The sequence below is a fragment of the Gobio gobio genome (genome assembly GCF_949357685.1).
Source record: "Gobio gobio genome assembly, chromosome: 4".
Taxonomy (NCBI): domain Eukaryota; kingdom Metazoa; phylum Chordata; class Actinopteri; order Cypriniformes; family Gobionidae; genus Gobio; species Gobio gobio.
The window spans coordinates 40,154,036-40,176,370 of NC_137100.1; the positions used below are offsets into that span (position 1 = coordinate 40,154,036).

The window sequence follows — 22,335 nt, forward strand, 5'->3', positions numbered from 1 at the left end:
CTAAATATTGCATGCTATAGATAATAATCACCATCTTAATGCTCTAAAATAACAGGTGATTCAATATCATATTTTTGTGTAGAGAGAATCACTGCTGTGAAAATATATTTTTGGTTTTAATATGTTTTATGATTGCAGTCTTTGTTCATTTTTAACTCATTTTCAACTCATTTTCGTTACATCAAAAGACTCGATATGAATATATCCTGCCTGTTAGCTTCAATCATTTATCCCACTCTCCACCCTCCAATAAAAACTGGTGTAATGGACATGCAGTATGAAAAGATTCTAGGCTAAAAGGGCCAAAAATGGAGATTGAAACTGCTTGCGTAACACAATGGAACAATTGGCCTTGTTCAATAATCAGTTAAACCAACCAGATTTCTCTCATGGAAAATAACAGTCTCATGATTAATGAAAGCTGGAACAAAAGGCACTAGAAAAGAGAAAATAAATTAGGCCTCTGACAATTTCTGTACTGTTATTCATACTCTTTCAATTAAATCTGCTGTATATATTAAATCTGTAGTGTTACAAAACAATCAGATCCCAATCCCATTATTAAGTTATTATAGTGAAATGTACGAATCTCCTTAACCATGATTTCATTAAATACATCACTGTTGATATTACCAAAAATCTTTATCATGACTCAGTGTAAACACTATACTCCCCGTCAAAGCTCCTCTTGCCCATATGAGAACTGTGCTTACTGATTATACCAGATATCTACACATTCTTGCTGGGCTCAGCCTCATCTGACAGCCCATCAATTTTAATGGGCTGCTTGGGCTCAGGTACCCTCAGCCCTAGGAATGTCAGTTCACCTCGCTTCTGTCATGTCATGCCTCGGTAGACGTGTTGTTAACAGCAGGTGGTAGTATGGCAGGGTGAGACTGTTTTGTGTTTACATGCAGCAGAGACACTATCTCTAACAGATGCACAGCCTCCTCACTGAATTTTGTGAATATACATATACATATTTGTTAACAGGTGTTTAACCTGTTACATTAAACAAACGATTCATCAATTTGGGTGAATACAAGTATGGTCACATTATATATTAGGTGTCTTTAACTACTGTGTACTTGCATTCAAAAATAGGTACAATGTACTTATTGTGTTATTGTTTTGCAAACACTTTTGCTGCTATTGAGGTGGGATAAGGGCCAGGTTAGAGGCAGGTTTAGTGGTATGGGTAGGCTTAAGGGTGGTTTAAGGTGTAAGGGAAGGCTCGACAGTGTAATTATAGACGTAATTACAGAAATTAATTACAACTGTAACAGGTTTTTTTTTTTAATATAAGTACAATGCAAAAACTTAAATGTACACAATAAGTGCATTGTATCAAATTATTCATTTAAATTTTAGTATAGTTAAGGACATTACTGACCATACTGACAACAATCTTTTATACAGATATATCATAAATATTAATTTGAAATGAATTATTTTATTCAGCAAGGACACAAAATTTAAAATTGATGGTAAAGACATTTATAATGTCCCAAAACATCTACTTTCAAACAAATGCTGTTCTTTTAAACTTTCTAGTAAAGAATCTTGAAAAATATTATGCAGCACAACTGTTTTCAACACTGGTAATAAAATTTCTTGAGCTGCAAATCAGCATATTACAAAGATTTCTGAAGGTGACATCATGTGACACTGACGACTGGAGTAATGATGCTGAAAGTGTAGCTTCGCCACCACAAAAATAAGTTATATTTTAATACAGAAAACACAACAGTTAACAATATTACAGTTTTATTGTATTCAAACGTTTGAATGGTAGTAGCAGCCAATGATAATATAAAACAAGTAGGCTATCATATACGAATTAAAACGAGTAATTGGGTTTACTAAAAACAGTCATATTTAAGACTTGTACATTAAATGTCTAATTTTCTTGCTATGGTTTGTTGGCATAGTGTGCCCCCTGTTGACCACCGACCGATGCGCAACATACACACCCATCAGTGTGACTTTAGCTCGATAAAGATATTTAAGCTACAGCATCATATGAGGTTTATGCATAATGACTCACATAATTTTTGCATACAGTATTTAATGAATGCAAACTCATTCAAAGTCATGGTTGGAAGAAGTGACAGGCGGCGGACACTCCTCCTGACTTCCTCCCGCTTGTGTCAAATTGCTCATCCCGCAACTTCCTGTCGCTGTTATTCCTCATTGCTAACGGAGACTCCTTATCTTAGCCTAGCCAGCTAACTCCACAAACAGAAGAAAAATAACAACACAACAATAATGTCCATTAGATTAACGTATGATATTACGTTCCGGAATAATATAGCCGTTAAAATGTGAGCGAACAGAGATCGAATACAATTTCCAAGTCAAAGCGTTTCCGTTAGATTATACTGTATACATGTTATTATGCTAGCCCAGGAATCTAGAGATTTGTTTGATGTCAGCTAGCTTGGAGTTTAACTTTTCTATGTTCGTCGCTAAAATTATATGTTAGGCCAGACTGTGACTCAACCGCAAAAACGAAAGTTTCTCTTTTGTAGAGCGATATCGATTTGTGTTGACACCTGTTAGCTAGCGCGGCTAGCTAGCGCTCTCCACAGACTGATTCTACTGGAAATGGTGAGTATTTTATATTCACCGTTAAGATGGAGTTTAAAATGTATATTATCTTTGAATAGCTACTGGTCATGTTATTGAGATTGAGTTGGTCAACATAATATATATAAGTTATATATATATTTTTAATCAAGTTTCTACTCTGGCCTGCATTTTAGCTACTCTGTTTTGGCAAGTGTGTTTGGAAACCAGAGAGTTGCGTTCCAGTTACATGACAGCCTGTCAGTTTCTGTGCAGAGAGCTGTGTTAGCATGTCAGTCAAGTAATCCTTGAGATCTCATCTTTTTTCCCTCAGTCTTGTTTTACCGTTATGCCGAAGTCTATTTCTATTGTTTACTCTTAGGTTATTGCCAGAGTTAAAGGGTTAGTTCACCCAAAAATGAAAATTCTGTCATTAATTACTCACCCTCATGTCGTTGGACACCTGTAAGACCTCCGTTCATATTCGGAACACAAATGAAGATATTTTAGTTGAAAGCTGATGGCTGAGAAAGGCTTCACACAGGCCTCCATTGGCATTCAGTACATTGACACTTCCAAGATCCATGAAAGGCACTTAAAACGTCGTTACAAAGTCTCTCACCACAGTGGCTCTACAATAATCATACAATGCGACGACAATAGTTTGTGCGCAAAAAAAAATCTAAATAACACCTTTATCCAACTTGTTCTCAACTTCCGTGTGTGCCTCCACGACGCATGCGCGAGAATATGACGTAGCGCCGGTGTTCGGGAATCGATGAAATACACACTTAAGCCCCATTTTGAGCACTACGCCGAGACCTAAAGCACGATCAATGTAGAATCCAACAGCTTAGACACGCGCGTCTTCCTCTGCTCGTAAACAAATCGCTTCTGGGTCATATGTCCGAACGCCGGATCTGCGTCATATTCTCGCGCATGCGTCGTGGAGGCACACACGGAAGTCGAGAACAAGTTGGATAAAGGTGTTATTTTGATTTTTTTTTGCGCACAAAAACTATTGTCGTCGCATTTGTATGATTATTGTAGAGCCACTGTGGTGAGATAGACTTTGTAACGACGTTTTAAGTGCCTTTCATGGATCTTGGAAGTGTCAATGTACTGAATGCCAATGGAGGCCTGTGTGAAGCCTTTCTCAGCCATCAGCTTTCAACTAAAATATCTTCATTTGTGTTCCGAATATGAACGGAGGTCTTACGGGTGTCCAACGACATGAGGGTGAGTAATTAATGACAGAATTTTCATTTTTGGGTGAACTAACCCTTTAAGGTTAGACAGACTTCGAGACAACACCGTCATGGTTTGGCTCTTCAAATAAATTAGTACATTGATTCACACCTTGTTTTAAACGCTTTGAAGCAATGTCGATGACATTTACATTATTCAAAGTTTGCCTCAGAGTGGAAAGTGTTTGAGTTCTCTTACAGACATCCATTATGTAATTTATAGGTAAGCATAAAGTATGTTAACCTGGTTGCTTTATCTGTCAACAGGTAGACGCCCTCATGTGCCCATGGAGAAGGCGGCTTTCGAGGGGTGGCTGGAGTCAGTTTCCACCTCCTTCCTGGCGCTAAGCGACCAGCAGCGCAACCATTCACTGGACCACCTCATCTCACTGAGCGGCGCCGTCCAGCTGCGACACCTGTCCAACGGCCTGGAAGCGCTGCTGAAGCGGGATTTCCTGCGCCTGCTGCCGTTAGAGCTGGCCTTCTACCTGCTCCGCTGGCTGGACCCCCAGACCCTTCTCACCTGCTGTCTGGTGTGCAAGCAGTGGAATAAGGTCATCAATACCTGTACAGAAGTGTGGCAGAACGTGTGTCGAGACCTTGGCTGGCGCATCGATGAGGCCATCCAGGATGCTGTGCACTGGAAGGGTGTTTATCTGAAGGCCAAACTGCGCATGAAGCAGCTGAGGGAGGAGGATGCGTTTGAGACGAGCTCTCTGATTGGACACAGTGCTCGGGTATATGCTCTCTACTACCGGGATGGGCTCCTCTGCACAGGTGCGTTACCAATTGTAGAGGTTGTTTTTGCTGGTGTGGTGGTCAAAATGAAATCTTTAGGGATATTAAAGTCAGCAGGGAAATTCAACCTAAATTCATCTAATTTATAAATGCATATTATTGATCTTATTGTGAATGATTCATCCCTGCATGTTTAATAATTTTTTCATCAAAATGTCCATTCAACTTTTTGGTCAATCTGGTGTGATACCAACCCCAAACTTTTGTATACCAGACTTCTCCAATCATTTAGGCCTAGACCCCATCCCTTTTTTAAATTCAACCTCAAGCTCGCATTCAGATCTGTCTCTGTCAAATAAACAACAGACATATAGAACCAAGTCACCACTCCACATTTTTTTTTTTTTCTATAATCCATTTCAAATATTGTAGAAAAGATTGCTACTTCTGTTACATTGCAACATTAGTACTAATTTATCCCTTTCATAAGCTCAGTTTTCAGTCTCCAATGTGGGAAAGAATGTATTGTTATAAGTCAGGGTTCCTCAAACTCTGTCCTGGAGGGCCACTGTCCCGCAGAGTTTAGCTCCGACCCTGATCAAACACACCTGAGCAAGCTAATCAAGGTATTCAGGATCACTAGAAAATCACAGGAAGGTGAGTTTGAGGAACCCTGTTATAAGTTATTGAATTTTATAAGTTATTGTGCTTCTTATGGATTCTTGTTACAACCTGTTGGTCATAAAAACCGTAAAATTATAGGACATGTTAATCTGAATTGCATTTTACAGATGGTTTAAGACTTAGGGCTGGACGATATGGCCAAAATTTATATCACAATATATTTCTTAATTTCGGTCGATACGATGTAATTCCGATATCGATATTAACTATATAAAAGCCTCAGAAAAACTGAACTCCCACAACGGATGGCTGTACCTACAAACTTCTGAAAAATTAATTTGCCAAGTCTATGAAACCTCCTATAAAAATATATAATATTTTAGAAATAAAAATGGTACAAATAAATTAATGTTCAACTTTTATTTGTATTTAGCCTTCCTACTAAAAAGAAATGTGAAATCACCGTCAAATAGACATAAGACTCTCACTCACTTTATTAATATGAATATTTTTTACTTTAAACTATAACGGAGGCTAGGGCTGGGCGATATGGCCCAAAAAAAATCATCACAATGTAATTTTCCATATCAGTCGATATCGATAATTAGCACGATAAATGTAAAATCTTTATTTCTTTAAAGTTTAAAGGCAAATTTTTGCTCCTGAGTGAAAGATGTAGAAAACAGACAGTTAATTGTGGTTTTAAACTATCCTATATTGTCAAAACATGACAAACACTTCCCAAACAGGTGAGCAATTTATCAGAGCTGAGGTAGATTTATTTATTACTAATAAAATCAATATTAATAGAGTAGAATATTATTAACATAAATAGAATATAAATAGAATATATCAAATAAATATATATAGTAAAATCTAGAACTGTAATGATATAACATTTGGCTCTGCTGACTGCAAATGCAAAGTTAAAGTGCTTTAAAGATAATGTTTGTCAATAAAAAAAAAATGTTCTGGTCAACATGCCAAACCTTTATATAAATGACATTGACAATATAAATAAAATAAATAATGGTCAGCTTTTTTTTTACTCTACACTATATATCAATAATATAGTTATATATACTTAATTAAAATAATTGTGTAAGTAGTAAAACAATAAAAACACAAACGGGCAAAGAAATGTGTTTTAAGTTTAGAAACATTAAGTCCCCTCTCTCTTGCCTAACAGTGAATTGATCCACCATGCACCTCACCGACACACACACACCTCACCGACACACAACTGCGGTGGCTGGGAGAGAGTACAAAGTTCAGTAGTTGTGGAACTCCAGTAAGGGCTGTCAAGTCTATTTTATTCACTTTAAACATCGGATGAAAATTATTTTATTTCGCTTTTAATACAGGCGATGCTGAGTTACTAATAAATCACCAAAGACAAAAAATTATGATAGCGATATTTTCCATAAGTCCGATGTTTTAGTGATTATAGTTTGGTAACGTTAGCTTGTTGTAAGTCACCCACTACAACTAACAAGGCGATAAGCCTTGAACTGATATTAGGATAATGTAGATTTACCGCTGTGTTGGGCTCAGTGCTATATGGAAGAACTTTGAAGAAGCAAGATAATTTAATAATTATATCACCGTGTGGTTAACCTATAAACAGTGCACGTCGCTGTTTTATGTCGGATTGCAAATAGCCAAAATATCTCCAAACCACTGAAGTTGAGTGACCTTTCCTGTAGGACTGGGCGATATATCGCATGACATTGTTAGGCGCATCTCGTCAGTAAAGCCGATTAGTAGTAAATCGCCATCACCTGCTTTCAGATAGAGCGGCATTTACTACACAGAGCCGTAGTTCACTGACAAGCTGAGCCATATCGCATTAATTATCACGGACGTATCGCCTGCGATAATTAATGCGATATGGCTCAGCTTGTCAGTGAACTACGGCTCTGTGTAGTAAATGCCGCTCTATCTGAAAGCAGGTGATGGCGATTTACTACTAATCGGCTTTACTGACGAGATGCGCCTAACAATGTCATGCGATATATCGCCCAGCCCTACTTTCTTGTCAATTATATCTGTGTCCTCCGAGCTGGTCGTGAGCGCTGAATTTTCTTCACTATCGCTAATTTTTCTTGCTCCACTCCACTCTAATTCTCCAAGCCTGTCAGCCTGTCAGCCACTGTGACTTTCAACAACACCGCGTGCGGCACCTAGAAGCCCGGTCTGCAAAACGCATGTGCTGCATTACGCATGGCATAAGCATTATATAGAGTATTTATCGAACTGTTATCGTTTTATCGAGGAAAATTATTTCGCAATAATTATCGTTATCGTTTTATTGCCCAGCCCTAAAGTAGGCTGATAATATTATTCTTAATCTATATTAAAACAAAAGTGCTTCAGCCAGGATAAAGAATATGAAAAGTGCTTCTGACTGGATGGTGGAACCGATTTGATGTGTTCCCGTTGCTAGTCGGCACCAGGGATGTAAATCGGACGGTTCATCACGATTCCTAACCGCAGTCATTCCAGCTGACGGTGACGTCACGTGCATACCCTCAATACAGAGCGGCACAAAGCACTTATGCGCATCCCGTGTACAGAATCATGCGTTTGATGCAAAACAGAGTCACAGCGTGCAGCACCTAGGCCTAAGCATTTTCAATTTTAAATTTCAGTGTGAAGAACGATTCATGGCGCTCTATTCTCCTTATATGCAAAACCATAGACCTTTTATCTACTGAAGCACAAAAATAAATAAAAGAAGGCTCAATTCAGTGGCCTATTTGTGCTCTATTTAAGATGAGTGCACGCTGCTTTTTGCAAGGCTTTAAAGAGCACCTATCATGGCATTTAAAATGTTCCAAATATTGTTTTAGAAGTCCCCAACAACAGTTTTGCATGCATGCAATGACAAAAAAGACTTTAGTTTTCTTATAATATGCATTTATTTTTACCTGTTTTGACAGCGATTCTCAAATGATTCCTTTAGTGATTCACTTTTCAAAACCCCGCCTTTACGTGACGCTAATCTGCGGTGATTGGTCCGATGACCCAGTCAGTTGTGATTGGTATAGTCTGTGCAGATATTCTCGGAAACGGAACGCCCATCAAAGTCTTATAATGACAGTTATTTGTTAATATGTGTCAGGAGTTATGAATATGAAAACCGCGTCGGTACTGTTTGATTGTAATATGAGCCTCAGCTGATCTCATTCATAAAAAAACTCCTCACGAAGACTCGCGACAAATCAACATCCCTCAGGGCTTTTAGTTCAAAAGTGTGCAGATGAGGAGACATATTGATAGATTCTCATATGTCTGTGTCAAATTTCTAAACAGAGGAGTATTTTTTATTCAATACTTCCTCAAAATGGGCAGAAATAGCCTAATCATGAGCGATTGAGTCTCGTGTTGTTTTCAATTCATACTGGCAGCCGGAGGGCGCTCTGTGCACATGTAATCCATATATGGTACAGACAGACGAAGAAGAACCATGTGCCATAATAAAAGTCCATAATAAAAGCTTCCTGAGATCGCGAAACATACATTTGACGACTAATAAACACACAATCGCGACGATGTATGGTTTGTCTTCAAGCCACTTAGTCTTCAAATGCTCATCCTTGGGCAGATGAAAGAAGTTTGCTTTTGAGTGGCACTTCAGAACACAGGGTCTCGTCGCCATGATGTTTTCTAGTTTCCACTGGCGTCTTGGAGCGCAATAAGTGGGCGTATCGTATTCAAATAACTTGACAAGTTGACGTCATCTAGTCAGAGAAAAAGCTTCGGTCTTCTAACGATTCTTAAAAACGACTCCGAGTCGACTCTTACTTTTGAAAGAAAATAACTATATATACGGTGCACTGTCATATTTCAAGCTATCACAGGATGTTTTTGTTCACTTAGATCTATGTTACACACTACATGAAAGGTAAATTTCAAAATTCCATGATAGGTGCTCTTTAAACAAATCGCAGCAAATGATAAACTTTCGTGAAGCACTGTCCGAGCGGCTTTCACAAGCTCCGAAAGGTAATTTAAACGAGAATGAACGCGTTGGCTATAATACAAAAACTGACATTGTGTGAAAATGTGGAGTGTTAAAACAAATGTGCCTCTTAAATATATAAATAGCCTACATGTACTGATTTTTAACACTTGGCATCGATGCATCGTATTGTTAGACATTAGATCGATGTATTGTTGCACCACTGTCCGGCACATTTTGCAGCACACTGAAACCTGAAGTTTAATATCAGATCTTGGATAGCCAAACCACTTCCACGCCACTGAATTAGTCTTTCCTCTCTTTCCTTTCTTCTGCTTTCTCCTTTCTCTAGGAAGCTCGTTCAGTCACGTTTGTATTGCGGGAATACTCATTTTGTAACTAAAACTTGCCGCGTTGGATTCTTACTGTTGGATCCTACCTGTGTTGCCAACTCTCGCGAGACAAATAAGCAACCGCAGCTTCAAAAACAAGCCCAATATTATTATATTATTTATTATCATCAATATCATTTATGATACATTTTTTTTTCATCAATAAATGAGCCTGCAACATATTAAACTGAAACCTCTCAGAGTTTGAAAAGCAAAAATCAAAAATCATCAAATGGCAATAAAGGACAAGCAATATTCTCCGATCAGCTGTGAACCGAATTGGAGATGGAAAAAGAGAAAAAGTGACATGTAGGCCAATCATTGTAACCCATAGTCGCAGTCAGTGCACACATAATAGGAGCAGTGAGTAGTGAACACACACACACACACACACTGCAAACCGTGAAAAAGACAAGCCCTGCGTCTCAATGTGCATACTATCTGCCCTAAATAGTATTGAAAATTACTAATGTCACACTATTTAGGATGGATAGTATGCACATTGGGACACGGCAAGCACTAAGGGAGCGCTGCAATATAGCCACAAATTTATAATAAAATTAATTTGAACCATGCCTACTGTTATTATTAGTATACTTGTTTTTTTTAAATAATAGTCTGAAATGATAAATGCATTATAAAAATATTAATATCCCCGTTTCCTCTCCATCTCTGTACATCTGTGCTGGTGGCATTGTTTGTAAAAATGTATACGTCTATTTGCGTCTACTAACTAGCATTACGTGCATTTATAACGTCACACGCCTGCATGTTGAATGCGATTTCTCTTCAATGAGGGGGAGAAGGAGGCGGGATGTATGAGGATGAATTACTACAGCACTTGTATCATTGCACTGAATGGCTATTAGCTGTGAGAAGACGGTGTCAGCCAATGTATTGAACAAAACAGCGATCATAAATATAAAGAAGCGAAGTTGCTTATTATATTTTCCTACCAAGCAACCCAATTTTTTAAAATAAGCCCAAACAACTGCAACCCGCGACTCGTGATTTTTTTTAAAGCGACTTGGCAAAAAAAGAAGGCCAAAGTCGCGTGTTATACGCGGACTTGGCAACTGTGGATCCTACTACTGCTGAGCACTGGCTGGGTTTCTGTGGTGTACGTCATCAAGCAAGTAGCCAATCGTGTTCTGCTCTTTCTGACGACTGCGCCCTGAACGTCAAGTCAGTGAGAAATGCTGTAACGTAGGCCTATGTATCGAAATATCGGAAATGTGTTTAAAAATCAAATCACCGTTATTGAGAAAAATTATATTGTGATATATATTGATATTTAATTATTTTCCAGCCCTAGATTGAATTGAATAAAGCAGCAGTTTTATTTTTTACCAAGCCATATTTGCTCTATGGCACTAAACCAACACTTCTCTGAAACCTAGTAATCAAATTAATTTATTTTGATGATACATATGAATGGGTGGTGGTTTACTGGTGAAGCATGGGGTAGAAGACTGAAGTTATTACTTGTTTTAAATGAAGATCGTGTTTAGTGGCTTGCTGATTGTAGACGTCCTTCCACTTAGGTTCCGATGACCTGTCAGCCAAACTATGGGATGTTCGCACAGGGCAGTGCGTCTATGGCATTCAGACCCACACTTGTGCCACTGTCAAATTTGATGAGCAGAAACTGGTAACAGGATCTTTTGACAACACCATTGCATGCTGGGAATGGAGCACTGGTGCCAAAATCCAGCAATTCCGAGGACATACTGGGGCAGGTTGGTGTCAAGCTTTGTCAGCAAAAAATGGCACAAAGAAGATTAATAATTAAAGATTTTGCTTATGATTTTGCTTTCCTCACTGCTGACCTTTACGTTCTCATGGCAGCAAGACATTGCATATGCATAAAAAAACCTGTTTTTACTGTTGTTGCAGTATTCAGCATAGACTACAACGATGAGTTGGACACCCTGGTCAGCGGCTCAGCAGACTTCACTGTAAAAGTCTGGTCCCTGTCTGCAGGAACCTGTGTCAACACTCTTACTGGACACACAGAGTGGGTCACTAAGGTAAGACTCTTATTTTGACCATATCTCATTGTGGAATGAAGCATTGTAGTTTGTTTTGAGTTGGAGATCAGTTTTTCTAACTCTGTACATCTGTGCTGTTTTAGGTGCACCTTCAAAAAAGCCAAGTTGAGTCTATGATGCACAGTCCTGGTGACTACATACTACTGAGTGTTGATAAGTATGAAATAAAGGTAATGTAAATCACTTGTGCAAGTATTTTTTTCAAGCTCCATTAATGTTTTTCAAATTGCTGTTCAGTGTGAAGTTTGATGTCTAAAACAATTAGACTGTGATTTTAAATGTAAAGATGTTTTAAAGTCTTTTTCCATTGCATTTAGGGCTGTCACAAACCTTGCCGCCTCCCTATACTCGTGGTTTGAATGTGACCAGTGTTGGGAGTAACGCGCTACAAAGTAACGCGTTACTGTAATTCCACTACTTTTAGCAGTAACACGCATGTAACTAAATATTTTTTTTATCAAGTAACGCAATTACAATTACTGAAATTATGGATGCACCGATACCAGTTCTCGGGTGTCGGTCCGATACTGTTGTCAAGTACTCGTACTCGTACTCTGCAATATAGCTTTCACATCTTTGTACATCTTTGGATGCGGAGCCGCGCGGAAAGTTACATAATTCGGTGTGCACACCCGCACACCACGGCGCCAAGTGCAAAGGGGTCTCACACTCTCGCACGACTAGTATGGCTTCATTTTTGCCGCGCACACCTGAGCGCTAGTGCGGACGCGGCGAGTATAAACCAAGCTTAACCGCTCGTGAGGCAGATACCTCTCGGTAGTGAGTGCTTAAAGTGAAAGGCTGTTTAGTAGGGATGTGCGCAATGACTAGTCAAGTCAAGTCAACTTTATTTATATAGCGCTTTTAACAATGTAGATTGTTTCAAAGCAGCTTTACAGTGTTAAACAGGAAAATAATGCAGCATAATTTTATTCAGCTGTATAGCCATTCTGGAAAAATTTCAAGTATCATACAGTGACAGTGTGGGCTTTAGATCAATAATTTGATCAGTAATTTAGTTTAAATGGTTAATTTAGTTTATTATTTAGATGTATTTCGATGTTTAGTTGAAAAATTTAGTGTCCCCAACTGAGCACGCCAAGCCAGAGGCAACAGTAGCCTAACTCCGGTAGTATAACAAGCCTAAGCAAGCTTAATTGTTATACTAGTTTGACATGACATGGAAGAAAATGGAAAAGTTTTGTGTAAGCTTTCAAAATCCCTCCTTCAACTGAGTGGAGATTTATCTGAAGCCTCCGCAAGCGCCAGAGAAAACCAATGCATGCAAAACCTGAGGTAAAATGTATATATTTTTTTTTTTACTGCAGATATACACTTTTAAAAATAATATATTAATTTCAAGATATAACATTAACATGACAGTAATTTAAACATAACCTTTGTAAAAAATATATATTTAAAGCAAAACCTTAAATATGCCAAAAAATGTAAACGACTAGTAGCAGCGCTAACGTTTAATCGACTAGTCTCACACATCCATAGCTCAGTGTCACACATTGTAGATGAAAACAGAAACAGGCTCATAGCTGATAATGGAGAGAATTTTCTTTTCATCAAAGAACCAGCCTCTCACTTTTTTCCGAAAAGGACTGTATGGCTATGATAACATTATAATAATTTAATTCAGTTGTTCTGCTACTATGTTGTGTGGTACTGGAATCCATTGATTGTTACAGGTTACATTTATGTGAAATGGGCAGCATGTTTGTTTAGGAAAACACCAAGTTGAATGTTAAAATGTCAGCAACAGCTTCAATTTGTGTATTTACTTTGTTACAGTCAGAAAGTGAAAAACATCTGATGTAAATAAAACATTGTTAGAAGAACTGTAATGGTATTATTAAGTACTCGTATCAGTACTCGGTATCGGCAAGTACTCAAATGTAAGTACTTGTACTTGTACTTGGTCTGAAAAAAAGTGGTATCGGTGCATCCCTAACTGAAATTTAAATGAGTTCGTTACTCGTGTTATTCTCTTTTGTGAAAAATGAATGCTTGCAGACAAGAAGCTCAAATCTAGGCTCTAGCCCGGCCCATGTCCGACAGCTTATCACAATTCTTGGCCCGAGTCCGACTGGAGCCTGTGTTTCAAAAAAAAAAAGGTTTTATCCTCCCTATTAAATATTGTTGCAGCCATTAAAATAGTTCAGTTTTGTTTTTAATGTCAAGGTTATATTTTGTTTAGTTTCTTTATTAATTTAATTTAGAAAAATGTTTGGAGCATTTTTTTGTTTGTTAAATTAAAGTTTTTGTTTTTTTAAAGTGACAACCAAGCAGCCAGCGGCCGACAGTGAGTTAACCCAACGCTTTAGCCTCTCAAATCAACACTTGACTTGTCTTGCTTATAATAAAATCCATAGATATAAAACACTTCAAGCACAGTAAAAAGGCATTTTTTATAAATTGAGGTAGGCTGATCATAGGTGCTCGCAAACTAAACGGGCTACACAATCTAAACAAATAAAAAAATGCAGGTTGTCTTACTTTACACCTCTCCGCAAAATGATTATAAAGCCTATTTTCAATTCCCACGCTATATGCACTTTTAACGGAGTTCATGTCAACGAAAGCAACAGATATGAGCTACATTTTAATCATCGGCTCATTTCAAGATCAAAGACCGCAATAGGAGAAAGAGCGACCTAAGCACTGGTGAGATCATTTAGTCTAATTAGTTTTAATAAAGATGATTGTGTTTTTGAGCATCTGAGACTTACTTCACTTGTGGCAGTTTGCATGTTGGCTTGCTACTCATTTGCGGCGATGCGTGTTGCAGTAGCGCCGTCATATCTGGCTACAACATGTCATATATAGCCTATAACACGCTCACATGTTTATTTTTTTACAATTTGCCAGGAGTCAAATTTACATGTACATGTGGCGGCGGCAGCAGAAGCAGCATTAGAGTGCAATAGTAGTGGCACAGTTACACAGCATGAGTCAAATGTAAGCAAAGTATAAACAGTAGCCTTGGTACAAGTTGGTAGTGTTTTCACAGGAAATCTTAAGTAAAAGTATAACAACTCTTTAACATTTTATTTTAACAACAACTAAAGTAATTTATGCCATGGTCTGTCTGAATATTCGATTCTGATTGGCTGGAAGGTGTACAATAAAATTGTTAAATGCACAGGTAGTTCCAAGTCAGTTGAATCACCGTTCTATATTAATGCGCTGTTTTAATTGAAGCGCACGCACACATAGGCCTACGTCACTCGCATACAGAGAGCGGTGATTGCGCTGCACATTTCGGAGCACAGAAAAGTGTCAATGCCATGCCGTGACTTTTAGCAGTAAAATAGCTAAGCTACTGGATCGGGTTACATCGCTATTTTTAAATAATAAATGCACATCTTCATTGTTAAGAGAGATGCTGAACAGATGCAGTCACGCAGGTACAAATCTCTCTCTCTCTCTCTCTCTCTCTCTCTCTCTCTCTCTCTCTCTCTCTCTCTCTCGATAATTAATTCAAATAAATGCTAGGATTCATTCATTCAAATAAATGTAATCTTACACACTACATTATCTCTGTATCTGATTCAAAGCAGACAGAATGCTAGTTCTAACGAGCCGTAACTGACGATTTTACCCTTCTGGTCAAATATTGAGCTGCAAACATCAATAACGGCTTTAAGTTGTCAAGAGGTCTGACCTTGTAACCAAGTATCGTCATCGGAGGCTGACATGCTGCTCGTACTCTTAGACAGGTGTTGTTGTTGAGCGCGCTAGGGAACGTTGCGTCGCTATATCATCATATATATTTATACCGGTGTTGTCGTGGACGGTATGATATGCACACCCCTATTGTCTACATTGGATGTAACGTGACACGACACGACTAAATCCCGTGAGGAAACTGATGCCTAATTCTATTTATGATGTACTGACATGAAGGGTAAATACTTTGCAGCGGTCGCTTTGTTGCGTCCAGTGTAGAGAGCTTCTAGCTGTTCTACGGTTGCGTCCGGTGATTTTGTGTGGCAGTAGTAGCTATATGTCTCAAACAGATAATTACTGCCGCTGGATTATTTGCAAAGTTATCATGTGTAGTATCAACATTGTCAAAACCAGTATTTTGTGACACCCCTAGTTGCATTGAAGTAATGTGATATTCTGACTTCAAATGGACAGTATTTATCGGTTGCTTTTTCTGTTTCTCCATAGGTGTGGCCTATAGGGTGTGAGATCAACTGCAAGTGCTTAAAGACCCTATCTGTGTCAGAAGACCGCAGTGTCTGCTTGCAGCCGCGATTACAGTTCGACGGCCGGTACATTGTCTGTAGTTCAGACCTGGGCATATATCAGTGGGACTTTGCAAGTTTTGATGTCATCAGGTACATTCATTCCCGTCCGTCCCCCAAGCTGCTAATAAACCTGTATAATCAACTGTCCTGTTAAAGGGATAGTTCACCCAAAAATGAGTTTTTTTCTCTTTTGCTGAACACAAAATCAAACAGTTTGATACCAACATTTTTAAAAAATATCTTTTTTTGTGGTCGTTATTGTTTATGCAATTTATGAAATTATATTTGATTTAAACGTTCGTTTAAACTAGGGCTGCTCGATATTTTCCGAAATCTATAGCGATTAGTGCGGTCAATCGATAACATATATATTTTTTACTAATTTTAATTTATATCATTAGTTACTCTCCAAATGACTGTAGAAACAACAGACAGCAGATATTTGTGGCAATGACATCTTTTTACGAATGAAGGCCAGTATCACTGATACTAATACTTCTACTGATGTCTCTATGAAATTTATTTATTTTTTATTTATGATAGACATTCAACGTTACTGTATAATTGAAAGCATAAATTTCAACATTAGGCTTTAAAAATAGCTTTTAATTTAAGTGAACTTAAAACAATCTTCACATAAACCCATTATAAAAAATGTCATATTTACCACAGGTAGGAAATATAGAAACTGAATAAAGAATTTCATACAGAAATTTAATAAAGTTATCAAACCGTCTGCACTGCATAAATAATATATTAAATGTAGCTTAATCCTTATTAAAGCTACCTTACCTTTGTTCTTGATTATCATTAATGACAGACATCACAGCAACTGCCGCTGCCTAACATGACACGGATCTGACATGCTGTCACATGCATCATGACTCATTTAAGATGTTATTTAACTAATTTAAGACTGCTCTTATGAGAATATATTTGATAAAGCAGGCAGTTTGGTATAATTGTGTGTTCTTGTTCGTTCAAGCGCAAAAGAGAAGTCAATTCTGGTGCGTTGTGTGTGTGTGTATGTCAGGACATTCACAGACAGCACGTTCCCTTTGTCTTAAATGGTTTAAAAGCATTTGCATGGATAAAAGTGTGATCATATAATGTGACGTTAGCCAAAGGATGACAGGAAAAACGGATGCTGCGTTAATTATACTGAAAAAATTATTTGCATGCGTTAACATGTTAATTTTGACAGCACTAATGGCGATTGGAAAACAATTACACCAGATGACTTGAATAGCTCTTTGGAAAGAACTAATCATTCTAGATTAATTGGGGTGATTTTGTAGAGTGCAAATGCATAGCAAATAATAAACCAATTACAAGCATAGATAAATACAATAGAACAAAGATACAAATGAAATAAACAGTGCTTTATGTTTGTCAGTTAAGTCTAACAGCATTTTGGCACAGAAATTGAATCAACACTGCATAGTCTTGATTGTATAAATTAAATATAATTCTTCTTTGTTAAAGCTACAGAAGTGATTTTCTCTTTTTATTTTGTTGTTTGATTAACCTTGATGACAAACAGCAGCAGAAATATTAGGCTGCTGTCACTTTAAAGGCCCACTGAAGTGCCTTGAAACGCACAGAATTATTCAATGTGTTGACAGTAATTTCCCCTGAAACAGCTCCAGCTGTTAGCAGCTCCTCCCCTTTTTTGGAACAGCCAATAGAGTTTCGTTAATACCACAGTTTGACTAGAGCCTTTCTGTTTGGTAAAGCCAGAGATTCCTCCTAATCTCTAACCGTTTATCATCATAATCTCCTCCATATCGCTTTGAAATTCAGCATTCTGTGCAGAATTTAAATGGGTCCGATATGTTTTGTTGTCTGCACCGACCCATGCATATGATCCGCGCTGCGCTCTTGTCTCTAGTCAACTGCTCTGGTCTAGACAATGTGTGTGCACTGCGGCGGTGTGCATGAAACTAACGTGAAACCAGACTTAATTCGCCTCAACTGAAAGCATATTTACACTTTCTGAATCGTTTCCTATCGCATGTATAGTGTGCTATGTGCCATTCACCATGTATAAAATAGTAAATGTGTGAACAGCTGACGATTTCAGCCGCTGCTTCAGCGTCTATTTATAGTGTAGGGGGTGGGCGCTTCAGATTCTAGAGAGCGTTTGGTTGGACAGAAGATGTGATGAGAAGATGAAGTCTGCGATGATGTCATCAAAATCTGTGATTTATTTTTACGGAAGTAAGAGACTGTAAGTTTTGAATGCTTTTGAAAACGATGGCTCGAATTTAGTCATTGTTTTGGAACACACCAGCTTATTCATAACCTTAAGGCTAACATAGTCATACTAAAAGCTAAAAAACTTTGATTTCAGGGGGCATTTAAGACCAAATGCATGGATCCAATATACTGATACACATTGGTTTCGGTTGTTTAGATTCTCTTGTGTTTACGAGGATACTCACCTGAGACGGGCATTTCGTCGTAATTGCACACATCGCGATATCAATGCTAAAACTATATTTTGACGTTTGACAGCCCTAGTACTATATTTCTAGGTCATATAAGCAAAATTTGTGCAACTGCATGTTGTTTTAACAAAAGCGAGCATATGTTTATCATTTACTGATTCTTTCATATTTGCAGGGTCATCAAACCACAGCAGGAACCCTCTAGCCTCTCTCTGCTTGGTTTCGGTGAGATCTTCGCCCTGCTTTTTGATAACCACCACCTCTATGTTTTGGACTTGAGGACTGAGGTCACTGTGGGCCGCTGGCCACTGCCAGCCTACCGCAAATCCAAACGTGGCTCTAGTTTCTTACCGGGCGTCACCTCCTGGTTCAACGGACTGGACGGCAAGAACGATGCGGGCCTGGTGTTTGCCACCAGCATGCCCGACCATAGCATTCATCTGGTTCTTTGGAGGGAGAACGGCTAGAAACACAAAGGGGGTGAATACTAGCCCTGTGCTTTGAAATCAGGGGAGACTTTTACGAAGACGACAAAAAGAAGAAAAAAGGGTGCTCTCGATATGAAAAAAGAAATGACAGCCAACCAAGTTAGATAATGCATGGACCAAAGTGTTTTCACCCCTCCTCGCATTTGTTTCCATTCAGATTAGGGATTTACTCTTGCTTCACTCTTTCTCAGTCACTTGCAAACCACGCATTCTACACGTTGCGACCTATAGAAATGTCCGCTGACATTCAGATTTCAGCTCCTTGTGCTTTCACACCAGTGAGAGGTAGTGAAATGCTACAAGCGCCATCGGAGCACAGATCGCTTCACAGCAAGCATGAGCAGTGGAGTCCAGCACAATCACCAAGAATGCTTTTTTTGTTTGAGTGCTACCTTTTCAACAAATTTGCATTTATTTACAACGTCAGGTATTTGCCTGTAGACAGAAAAATGTTGCCTTAAATCTATGATTTCCTTTTGAAGAATTTGAATTTGCAGAACTCTGCGTCTGTAGGTGCTGGCTTGCACCCCAGACATCTGTGTTGGTCATTTTGCTGAGTTTTGAAGACTCTGATAAAATGCTGTCTGAATGAATGAAATGGGTTTCCTATGAAGGTCATTTAGAGGTGGCTTCTCAATATTGCTGACCCTTGGTTTTATTTTTCATTCAGTTTATTAGTCATGTGCATTTATTTTAACACTTAACCCTTTGCATTTACAGTGGTGCATTTTGAAATCCAATGTTACAATCCTCCCTCAATGAGAGAAAAATGTTTTATGCTTATTTTTTTAACCTAATGTAATCGACACTGTAAGAATTAGTCTTACCACTATTTAGCCAGACTAGATTGCACAAAAATGTTTCTTGTGAATCTCATTGAATGTTCTTTTTTAAACTTTATTTTTAAAGACTGATCATATTTTTGGCATAATCCAGGGCTAACCAGCCTTTGTCACTTTATATAGCTGCTTCTCTAGTTCTGTATATCCCACTGGAACATTAGAACAATGTAACTTTTTATTTTCCCAAACCATCAAAACAAATGAATGAGTTTTTTTGGAGTTGATAGTTTAATGTGTTTCTCACCATGTTGCTCACACATTTCAGTGGATAGATAATTATGATTATCCGAAAATGTCATTGAGGAGTTTCGACGTCTGTATGCACTGGTCGTGTGTTACTTCACTGAGATACAAACTTCACGGACAGTTATGCCATCCATCCATCATTAGCAGAATTCAGGTCTGTTGTTTGTATAACAAAATAACATGCTGTCTTACAAATAAATGACAGTAGCTAATCATAGAAAACTTACTTTTGACTTATGTTTGCTGTTTTTCCTTAAGTGCACTGTCTAGTTATGATATGTCTTGCATGTGATTTATCAATTTAATCCAGCTCTGTGTCAGCAGAACCTCTAGGTCGCTGAACCACAATGCAAGTAACAATCGTATTAAAAGTTATAACCAGAATTAATGGAGCCTTTCTCATGTGAGGAGGAACATGATTTGAATCTGTTTGCACACTAGAGGGCGATGCTGCAACATAATGGGGTAAAAGACTGACTACTGTCCTCGCTGCAGCCTGTAGCCTGTAGTGAACGCATGCTTTTCCCGCAGTAGATTCAAAATGTTTGTATTACTAATGTCAATCACAGTGCTGATGGCATACATGCTACAACAGATAACCCCTAACCATAAACTGGTTTATGGAAGAAAAAAACCCTTTTCCACTACGTATTGGATTTAATGTAATAATGCTGAATATAATTATATATATGATTTAAGTAAATTATGAATTTTCCTTTTTGTTAGACTGTCCCTTGAAGACACGTATAACGAAATAATTTAGAGCTCGTATAAATTTGTCATTCCCACAGTTCGACGCTCCGCTTACAATCAGTCTGATCTCAGTTTTCCCTCTTCTTGCTCAATTGTCTCTCAGCTAATTTATATTCCCCGTCTCTTCCTTTCTTTGCATTCTTTTTCTTCCCCCAAGCTCCCCCTCGTGCTCCTCCCTTCAGCCCCTCCAAAGCTCATTGGAAGGAGTTAAAGGCAGAAGAATAACATGGCATCTCTCTCACTCTCTTATTCCCTCTGTCTCCCCCTCTCAGTCTCCGAGCCAGTGCAAAATTAATGGGCCATTTGGGCTAAGCATTATGGCGTAATCCCAAAACTTTCATTCACATCACAGTTTACACAAGCAGTCCCAATTTCTCATCCTTTTTTCCATAGAATAGACCTTTTCTGTCTTTAGGCAAATGCTTGAAAATATGCTTTGTAAAGGATCAAATTGAATCCAATTCAAAGAGTAGAGTACCTTGAAAAGGTTTCTTTACCCAAAGATTGATTCTATCCATTGTTATCACAGTTGAGAGAGGGATTCAGACACGGTTACAAAACTAGTTTAATATAGCTACTAGTTAAAGCTGAACGTGATTTTGAATACTGACATGTTATTCCAGTACTGGAAGGATCAGGGAAAGCTGTTGCCCACCGCAAACTTAATTATGAAGAAATAACAACAAAGATGAAACTGAAATGCTTAGCATACAACTCGAATGAAAGTCAAATGTTTTGTCGTTGTTTCAGTGCAGAAGGTTTTCCATTCCTATAAGACCACCCACATGAAAAGATTTATAGGCTATCAGTATGCTTTGGAACCACAAGCAATTACAATGCAAAGGACCACTCTGATGAACTCCATATGCTTAAAATCACAAATGTCTATGGCAAGCACAGCATATTAAGTCTTGATGAGATCTCTCTTCTAATCATTTTGTGCATGTTTAATTATGAGTGCTCTAAACATATTGAAAAGGCATGTCCGCACTGTTTCTATTATGGGATGAGAGAACACCACACACACACACACACTGGTGTTTATTTTCACCCTGTCCGCAGACCAAACATGATTACAAGTTGTACAGTCAATATTTAGATATTGTGGTTAGGCCCTCAGCCATACTCTCTATTCTCCTCCCCTCAGTGTGTGCATGTCATCAGACAGGACATTCCCACTTTCACTGATCACTGATCTCAGTACTGTGTTTGGCTGCATGGAGCAATCATTGTAATGATTAAAAGACATTTCTATGTTCTTTGGAACTGTGATGTAGTTGTCAGTTCATGTGCTCTGAGATTTTATTATGCTTTAGTGCTCATGCAGGGAATGCAAAGTCAAGTTTGGTTTACATAATTTCCCAATCCCGTTCTCTTTATCATTCAAGTCCCATCTATCCTATCAAATTCAAAAGTAAAACGTCCCAGTGCCCGTGCTGCATCATCTAGGACAATTTTAGGCCTATGTTAGTATTCAATAACGATACAAATGTGCATATAAGCGTCTTAGGGTAGTAATGCGTACCTTACACTATTAAAGGTTTTTGCAGTGAGAACAGTTCCTAAAAATTACTAAAAGAACCATTTTTCTACACAATGAGACTGTTGGCGCTCTAGCAAGAACGGAATAATATTATAGCCTGAGCTACTTAAACACTTAGGCTTCTGAAATTGCATACTCCCTGGCCCTCCCTGGAGTCAATTCTT

General features: G+C 38.2%; 1 protein-coding gene across 1 annotated transcript; it reads left to right on the forward strand.

Moving 5' to 3' along the window:
* The first annotated feature begins 2,147 nt into the window (after positions 1 to 2,147).
* On the forward strand, positions 2,148 to 21,892 carry fbxw2 (F-box and WD repeat domain containing 2). Its single transcript, XM_079815388.1, has 7 exons — positions 2,148 to 2,610; positions 4,083 to 4,592; positions 11,078 to 11,272; positions 11,430 to 11,563; positions 11,668 to 11,754; positions 15,770 to 15,939; positions 18,475 to 21,892. The coding sequence occupies exons 2-7, from the start codon at positions 4,103 to 4,105 to the stop codon at positions 18,764 to 18,766; spliced, it is 1,368 nt and encodes a 455-aa protein (XP_079671514.1). The 5' UTR covers positions 2,148 to 2,610; positions 4,083 to 4,102; the 3' UTR covers positions 18,767 to 21,892.
* The last annotated feature ends 443 nt before the right edge of the window (positions 21,893 to 22,335 follow it).

Coding starts and splice junctions, on each gene's coding strand:
- fbxw2 (XM_079815388.1), top strand. CDS start 4,103: ATGGAGAAGGCGGCTTTCGAGGGGTGGCTGGAGTCAGTTTCCACCTCC. Junction 11,273..11,429: donor CCGAGGACATACTGGGGCAG/GTTGGTGTCAAG, acceptor CTGTTGTTGCAG/TATTCAGCATAGACTACAAC. Junction 11,564..11,667: donor ACACAGAGTGGGTCACTAAG/GTAAGACTCTTA, acceptor GTGCTGTTTTAG/GTGCACCTTCAAAAAAGCCA.